Source organism: Balaenoptera borealis (assembly GCF_965194805.1).
Source record: "Balaenoptera borealis genome assembly, chromosome: 1".
Lineage (NCBI taxonomy): Eukaryota > Metazoa > Chordata > Mammalia > Artiodactyla > Balaenopteridae > Balaenoptera > Balaenoptera borealis.
The window spans coordinates 186,262,500-186,271,583 of NC_138860.1; the positions used below are offsets into that span (position 1 = coordinate 186,262,500).

A 9,084-nucleotide genomic window follows, 5' to 3' on the forward strand; every position below is an offset into this window, starting at 1 on the left:
ATGGTGGGAAGCGAGCTGCACTTGGAAAAAGCAGGTGACATGCAGGACAACAGTGCTCCCCTCAAACAGTCCTGGCCAGGCTGGTATCACCCAGGCTTTCCTCCAGCTCAGTCAAATCCAACTTGCCTTCTGCCTTGGAAAGCCTTAGCACAGACTAAAATTCAGATTTGTGCATACCAGCTAAGGGCCTCACGTCATCCCCTCCCACTACTGCCAGAAGGAGAGGGAAGAAAAACAGGTGAAACTACAGGCCCTGATGAAACAAAAGCTTGGCGGTACATCCCTAAGCTTGCTATCACTATTCAAAGAAAGAAAAAGCTCTGAAAAGTTAAACCTAAAGCTGGCCCCTCCATAAAACTTATCTGGTTTGTACAGGTCTTTTTTTTTTTTCTTTTTTTTTGGCCACACCATACGGCTTGTGGGATCTTAGTTCCCTGACCAGGGATTGAACCCGGCACCTTGGCAGTGAAAGCGCAGAGTCCTAACCAGTGGACCACCAGGGAATTCCCTGTACAGAACAGGTCTTAATACCCAGCCATCAGGATTTGCAGCAGGCCTTGAAATGCAAAATACAATGAAAATGGGGTGGGTGGGTGGGCGGGCAGTGCTCTCACTCAGACCACCAAAGCAAAAGCACTCTGTAAAGAAAATTATCTTCAGTACTTAATAGGCCTTTTCCCTATCAATAGTATAAGCAGATAATGTTGGAAATGAGTATCACAAACCTAATTACTGACCAGGCAAAAATGGAACTCTCTCCCTTATCTGTTCTTCAAAGGCCACCTGAAGTGCCCTCACCCTGAGGAGCAGAATGGCTATTTCAGACAATCAAGCAGCTACTTGGTCAGGCCCAGCAACCTCGCTCCAGCTCAGCCTCCAAAGGTTTCAGGCATCCCACTAATTACCACTGATTCAAACAAGTAAGATGGTGCATCACCACACCTGGGGTGGATGCTTTCCGTTCCAGAAAAGACCAGGCTTTACTAAGGGGAGATCTCGCTAATCCCTGAGTGCCAGAAGAGGAATCAGAAGTCAGAGGTCACTCGCGGGCCGTCTCCACAGAGCACCTACTCCTAAAGGGGCACTACTGAAGCAAAACTATAGGAGCATAAGGTTTCTTGAAACTCAGTATTTTAATTATTAGAAAATTATACTATGTATCATGGCTTCTTACCAGCGGCTCTCGAGGCGCCACATTTTCACTTCTTGGAGTAGAGCTTGGCTGCAAAGAAAAATAAAAACAAAAGTAAGATCGCAGTGCCACCCAATGGACATCAAAAAAACCAAAGGTGTGCCATTCTCGAGCAACACACACAAACAACTACTTCTCGTATTTCTCACCAGTTTTCCATACCGCAGAGTGCTCTGTGGTGGGTTACCTGTAAGAAGCAGCCCGAACAGCCTGAATTTGCCAGTGAACACGAAGAGACTGTTTCTGGGTTTACTGTCACGGCACCTCAAGAAGGCTGCATTTAGCTTAGGAGGGCCCCGGCAGCTGAGCAGCAGGGGCTGGGGACCATCACAAAATCCGCAGCAATAGGAAAGTCCACAAAAGGCTTTAAGTGAAAGCCAAACTTCCCTTTTGCCATGTCTCCCTGCCACACTGACCAGCGAGAGCAGAGCAAAAGTGGAGAACCAGATTCAGCCACAAGGGGGCCCCAGTTGCCCACACTCAGCATTTTCTCTGGGCATCTATTTGGAGCCAAGGAAGCAGCAAACTATGGACACTGGTTCCTATTTATCACCTGTCACTAAGGATACCAATACCCAGCAGTAAAGAAAGCCGAGTTTAAATCCTTTCTGTAAATAAGCTAGTGACAAGCTGACAGATAAACAGAGCAACCCACAGCCAGGCAGCACGTGGCCCACTCGCCTGGCCCTAGTCTGTTTCCTTCTCTGGATCTCTCCCCTCACCCTCACACTTACCTTCAACCCTTGGTTGATCTGGCCAGAATTCAGAGAAAGGGAGAGACAGAGACAGAGACAGACAGACTGGGAGGAAATCTACAAATCTCCAAGAGAAGGAAACAAGCAGCTTGAGAGAGTTATGATTAGTTTACTGTTACTGATGTTCAAACCAATTTCCAATTATCTACAGATAATATCCAGACAAATGAGCTAATCTGTGGGTCTCAGGAGCCAGCCTCCAAACTCCTCCCAGCTAGTCAGATGGCAAGTGCCAAGCCTCCTGGGAAAAAGGATAGAAGGTGGAAGAGGAAAAAGTCCAGTCCACAGAGGGTCCCCAAAGATTTCCTCATGCCCAGTTGCTACCACACAGTGGGCACAGGGCACAGCGGCAAGGACTCTGCTGGAAGGACTCTATCTCCTCATCCAAAGTCCTGTCTCAAGAGCCCCTTCTTCTGCCAGGACAAGAAGGTCAGCCAGCATGAAACTACCTAGAAAGTGTAGAAACTAACTAGAAAGTCTCAGAGAACCTGAGCAAGCTTTCCCTTCCTCCCTCCCCCACTGTCCCTCCCTCCTAAGGTTCCAGGCATCAATAAGCTCATGCGTTCAGATCTCTAGCCCAGACCCCTCTGAGTTCTACACCCAACTGCCTTCCTGCCTCCTCTTGGACTTAACAAATCCCATAACAGATTCATAATCCTCTCCCTCCGCCACATGTGTCCGCTTCCACTGTTCCCTGTCTGGGTGAATGTCACAACCTTCCACCAAAATATGCAAACTAGAATCCAAAAGGCCATCCCTGACAGCTCTTCCCCTCACTTGCCAGAGCAAGTCCTGCCAATACGCCTTCCTAAATATCCGTGGAATCAATCATCCACTTCTCTCCATTTCTTCTGCCATCACTTAGGTCCAAGCTTCCAAAACCTCCTGCCTGGACCACTGCAATAGCCTTCTAATCAGCTCACGCACATCCATGCTGGCTCTCTTCTAAGTCATTTTCCACACAGCAAACAGACTATCACTTCAAAACAATAATCTGATCTCATCCACTGACCCACCCCAGTAAACAACAACAACGCTAATATAGAAAAGCCTTCTCAGCTTGGCCACGCGTCTTCTCTGACTACATATCAGGTCTGCGTGGCACCACGTACCCCAGCTCTGCGCAGAACAGACATACTGGCCTTTGCTTCCTCTGTCAATGGGACTTTGCACCAGGTATTCCCTCCCATCCCTCTGACAATCTGATTCATCCTTCAGATTTCAGTTAAGTCACTTCTTTGGGGAAGCATTCCTTCTCTGACAGCCATGACACGGTCAAATCTCCCTAATATACACTCACACCGTATACCTCTCCTTCAAGGGCTGGGCAGAACTGCAACTTTAAGTGTGTGATAGCCGATCGATGTCTGCGTCCCTCGCCAGATTATAAACTCCACATGGGCAGAAACTGTCTGTGTTTGCTCATCACTGTATCCCTGGGGCCTAGGACAGTATCAGGCATAGATTAGGCCTTCCATAGATATTTGCTGAATGAATGAATGGGCAATAAAGAGCAGAACAGATTTGGTCTGAATGGGTTATATAAAGTTCACTACCTTCCTGAGGGCTTCCTTCACTCCATTTGGTAAATACTAAGTGCTAACATTTATTTAGCTCCTTCTTCATTTCATTCTCATAATAAATGTATGAAATTATTGCTGATGAGGAAACTGAGGCAAGGGAGGTTAAATAACTTGCCCATGACGACTCAGGTAGTAACTGGTACTAAGATGATTTGAGGCCTCCAACTTAATCAAAATAATCGAGTTTTGTTTAGACTACATTTTAGTAAGCAACAACCTTAATGCTACCCCATAAATAATAATGTAGGTTATTTGACTAGATGAACCAAACTAACACAAACAGCTTTAATATTTAGAAAGCCTGATTCTGATTTAAACCGAAACTTTCTTCCTGAGATACAACTAATCACTGAGTCATTATCTCCAAGGAACTTCCCTTAAAATTAGTTCATCCCCTGAATAGCTAATGTCTGCCAGAGGAAAAACATTAAGCAATATACAGTACCAAGTAAGTCTCTTTCATCGTATACCCTTCTGTACCTTTCTAAACTGTGAGCCATGTAAATATATTCTGCTTTAAAAAATTAAATACTAAAAAAATTTAAAAGGAAGCTTCCCTTTCATCCCAACAGCCTCCTCTTCCTTGGGGACACAGCACTGATGTTGGCTCCTTATATATTCTTCCAGGGATATTCAAGGCGTATAAGGAGCACACATGTGTGTGCATATCCCCACCAAGGAATTTAAACAGCAACACTCTCCAAATTCTTCAAACCTTGGCTTCACAGAGCCTTCTGGGGTCTCAGCACACCAAAGCCCAACCTCCAAACTCAATCTTGGAGGCTGCTTAGAAAGGAACAAGCATTTCCGCACCCGTATTCCAACTCACGGTACTCTCTGAGGTCAGTCAGACCTTACCAGTGAACTCACAGAGGACTTCTCGCCAATCTGGGAATTGCCCAATATGATTACATTCTAGATGATTCGCCAGCTCATGTTGAAATATCTGTAATCTAAAATGGACCATCCCCATCTCTTGTCTGTGTCCTTTAGAAAACTATGTCTTGATGACCAAGACAGCCTTCATTCCTCTTTACTGCTCTGCACATTGATTTCCTTGATAATAGCATCTGAAATTCTTCATTATATAACTAGTTTATTATCTGTCTATCCTTTAAGTTCTTTGAAGGCAGGCACTTTACCACCTTAGTGAAGGCATATCTTTAGCACTTAGAATGTCACTTGTACTCAATAAATATGGGCTTAATTAATTTTTTAATTTAAAAAATTAAACCAAAGGAACCACTTTATATACATAAGCCAAAATGAAGCAAGCAAAGGACCATAGCAGTGTCTTTCCCTGGAACATTTCACCTACAACAAACCACAAACCTGGCCACTCTCAAAGCAATGTCACGACCCAACGGTTCTCAACCCTGGGGCACAATCACCCCCGCAGGGGCATTTAAAAATGTGTGGAGGTGTTTCTGGCTGTCACAGTGACCAGGGAGTCCCATCGGCATTTAGAGGGCAGAGGCTTGGGAGGCTAAATGTCCTGCAATGGACACAATGAAGAACTATTCCATCCAAACACCAACAGGACCCCTGGGAGAATCCTGACCATTCCGCTTCCTCATAATGAGGAGGAAGACAGACTCCCATCTTTTACATGACGCTGCTTCAAAAGAGGGCAAAGGCCTGAGCGGGCAACTGCTTGTCAGAAGCTGAACTAAGCTCACACAGGTCCATAAGTCTCATCAGGCCAGCTTTTGTGAAAGTCCAATACTTCTCAAACACCTGCCCCTACATCGACCCCCCTTTAAGTGGTCAAGTCTATTTTCCAGCCTGAAACAAATCCCTACAAATTAAATTCCAACTTAATCCTGAAAAATCTTGACAGGGTGGTTTATGGTTTTAAAAATAATAATAGTAATAGTAAGGTTTAGAAATCACCAGCTGAGGAAAAAGAAGTAGGCTCTAAGGCAATCTGCAGTCAGGATCCTCAGGGGCCAGAATGCAGAGAGCAGGCAGGAAGAAGAGAAAAAGCATCAGAATGCTTTAAAAAACAAACAGGCAAACAAAAAAAGGGCACAGTGGCAGGGAGAGAAATGCGTCAGTTTGGTAGAGACAAAAGGCGCTCTCACTCCTGCTGTCCAGGCATTGACCTTCCCCAGCCAGGAGGTGTGCCCACGTGCTGACCCTGATGCAAAGCAAAGATCAGCTGCACACACAGCTCAGATCTGAGCAACCAGAAGAACACTCAGTTCTAGGAGCGCTCATCCTACACCTGCCAGCGACTGTGTAGCTCTGGGTATGCCCTAGGCAAGATATGGCCTATAGTTCTTTGCTCGGAAGAATAAGATTCAATTCAACAAATGTTGTTGGAGAGGCACTGGTATAGTGGCAAGTGCATGACCTTTGGCATTAATCACTGAGGGGCTGTGGGTATACTAGTCAACCTCTCTGAACCTCAGTTCCTCATCCACGGGAATAATGGGAATAATACCAACACCCCACATTCAGGATGAGATGAGGATCATGGAAGTTATATCATTCGTCTGCTCAGAATGAACCAAGAGAGTCTGCCCTATGATGAAGTAATAGGGACCAGGTTTACCCTCCCACTGTAAACAAAGGTTTACCCTCCCACTGTAAACAACTAGAAAACTAAACAAAATAAATGACACCACTGTTTGTAGACACTGGACAGCAGGCAATACAGGACTTTGATTCCTGACAGAACAGAAACAAATGATATGAGCCCTAAGACCACGCTGGCTTCTGCCAGGTTTCTGCACATTTCAGACCAAGGAGCCAGGGCGGGGGCAGTGGTGGGAGGGGGGAATCCCAGCAGATCACAGCAACAGACTGAGGAAACAGACTGGAGTTCAGGGAGGCTAAGTCAGCTGAAAGGTGCAGGACAGGGTTCCAGAGAGGAGGGAGCTTTGCAGAAAGGAAGCTCCAGAAATCTGCACAGAGGTTTCCTTAAGTCTCTACTGAATATTAAAATTTGTACATGCATAGAATGACACTCCACGAGACTGAAAAAAGATTGATGAAGAAGCTGCAAGCTGAACAGTTCCCAGAACCCTCACAGGTCTCACAAGCCCCAAGCACCAGAGTGGAGCATCCTCCCTGCTCCATCAGGGCCTTTGGTAGAGACCTGGAAGGGCCACATCTTGGTGGCGGGGGGGAGGGGTCAGATCACCCCTAGGATAAAAGCGACCCTAGATCAGGACTTGAAAGAATCAGAATGAACCAAAAGTAACTTAATCACCCACCAGAACAAAACTCAACACTCTTTAAAGTAAGATCACAATCCAGACCCTCAACGATGTAAAATTCACAGCACCCAGTACCTAATCAAAAATCTCAACATGTGTCAAGAAGCAGGAAACTGTGACCTATAATAATAAGAAAAATTAGAATAATTAGCAAACAAGAGCATTAAGACAGGTGTCATAACTTTATTCAAGAATTTAACTCATTTAAAAAATACAAATATCAAATCATGTTGTACACCTGAAATTAACATAACGTGGTATGTCAAGTAAACCTCAATAAATAAAAAAGAAAAGAATTTAAAGGAAAACATGATCATAGTAAGGAGAGAAATGTGAGGTATACAAAGAAAGTAGAACTTCCAGAGATGAAAAAACATATCTGAAATAAAAATTTCACTGAATGGTAATGACAATAGGTTAGATACTGCAGAAAAATAAGTAAGTGCACTTGAAAACATAGGAACAGAAACTGAGCAAAATGAAGGACAGAGAGGGGGAAAAAAGACCAAAAAAAGAAAAATATTTGAAGAAATAATGGCTGAAAAGTTTCCAAGTTTGATGAAAACTACAAACTCACAGATCCAAGAAGCTCAACACACTCCAAGCAGAACAAACACAAAAGCGACTAAGGTACACCATAATCAAATGCTAAAAATTCATGAAAAGGGAAAAATCCTATAAGTAGCCAGAAAAAAATTAATCAAAATTAAGAATGACTTCAGACTTCTGATCAGCAACTGTGCAAGCCAAAAAAAATACAATGGAACAGTATCTTTAGCTCTTCCTTGGCGCTGCCTACAGAGGTGGCAGCCACCATGGCTGTCCTCAAAGCGCTCGTGAAGCTCAAGATCGTCAAAAAGACCAAGAAGTTCAACCCACACCAGTCAGACCAATATGTCAAAATTAAGCGGAACTGGCAGAAATCCAGAGGCACTGACAACAGGGTGCGCAGGAAATTCAAGGGCCAGATCTTGATGCCCAACATTGGTTATGGGAGCAACAAGAAAACAAAGCTCATGCTGCCCAGTGGCTTCTGGAAGTTCCTGGCCCACAACTTCAAGGAGCTTGAAGGGCTGCTGATGTGAAACAAATCTTACTGTGCTGAGATTACTCCAAGAACTCAAAGCCACTGTGGAAAGAGCAGCCCCGCTGGCCATCAGAGTCGCCAATCCCAACTCCAGGCTGCACAACAAAGAAAATGAATAGACAGGTCATGTGCACATTGTGTTCGTGTTTAAAAAAAAAAAAAAAAAAAAAAAAAAACACATAAAAACTCAGCCATCTGAGATGTCAAAAAAAAAATAGTATCTTTAAAATGCCCACAGAGGGTGGGGTGGGGGTGGGGCAGATACAACATGACTGTCAACCTAGAATTCTATATCCAATGAAAATATCTTTCAAAAATGAATACAAATTAAAGATTTTTTCAAAAGGAAAAAAATAAGCTAGAATTTGTCAACAGTATACTTGTACCACAAGAAAAGTTAAAACACTCCAATTAAAAGGCAGAGATTGTCAGACTGGGTGGGGAGAAAATGCAAGATGAAGCTATATATTGCCTACAAGAAACCCATTTTAAACAAAAAGACACACATAGCTAAAAAGCCAAAGGATGGAAAATGATATACCATGCAAACACTAATCATAAGAAAGCTGTAGTGGAAATATTAATCTCAGGCAACTTCAAACTAAAAGATATTACCAATGATAAACAAGGACATTTCCAAAATAAAGGAGTCAATCAAGAAGACATAATAATTCTGTGTAAGTATGCACACATAATAGTTTCAAAACACATAAAGTAAATCAGACCGAATTTAAAAGATAAAAAGACAAATCCATAGTTATAGTTGGGGACTTTAATAATCTTCTCACCTTAATCAAAAAGTCAGTAAGGATAAAGAAGACCTAAATAATATTATCAACCAACATGGCCTAATAACATTCGCAGAACACTTCACCCAACAGCAGCAAGATATACATTACAGTTGACCCTTGAACAAGGGAGTGAGGCAGAGCGACCCACACACAGTCAGACATCCACATATAAAAAAAAATTTAAAAATAAATTAAAAAAAAAGAAATCCACATATAACTTTACAGTTGACCCTCCATATCCAAGGTTCCCCATCCACAGACTCAACCAACTGCAAACAGTGTAGTAATGAAGAATGTATTTATTAAAGAAGCTTTTAAGTGGGCCTGCACAGTTCAAACCTATATTGTTCAACGGTAAAATGTATTTTCAAGTTCATAAGGAAAATTCATCAAGACAGACCATAAAATAAATTTACAAGACTTGAAATCATATAGAAAATGTTCTCTGATCA

The 9,084-nt window shown here is 43.2% G+C and overlaps 1 protein-coding gene across 7 annotated transcripts in view; it reads right to left on the bottom strand.

The window, feature by feature from the left end:
- Window positions 1-9,084, bottom strand: part of PEX14 (peroxisomal biogenesis factor 14) — a 141,483-nt gene that overhangs the window by 123,051 nt on the left and 9,348 nt on the right. For 3 of the 7 annotated variants that reach the window (XM_082353005.1, XM_082352999.1, XM_082353000.1), the window contains exons 2-3: window positions 7,852-7,936; window positions 1,175-1,222 (exon numbers count right to left, since the gene is read on the bottom strand). The exons of 2 other annotated variants lie outside the window; for them this stretch is intronic. In XM_082353005.1, coding sequence (XP_082209131.1) covers window positions 1,175-1,222; window positions 7,852-7,911 — 108 coding nt within the window. In that variant the 5' untranslated portion in view covers window positions 7,912-7,936. The remainder of the gene's footprint in view (window positions 1-1,174; window positions 1,223-7,851; window positions 7,937-9,084) is intronic. 2 more of the 7 variants (XM_082353002.1, XM_082353001.1) reach the window with 1 other exon arrangement.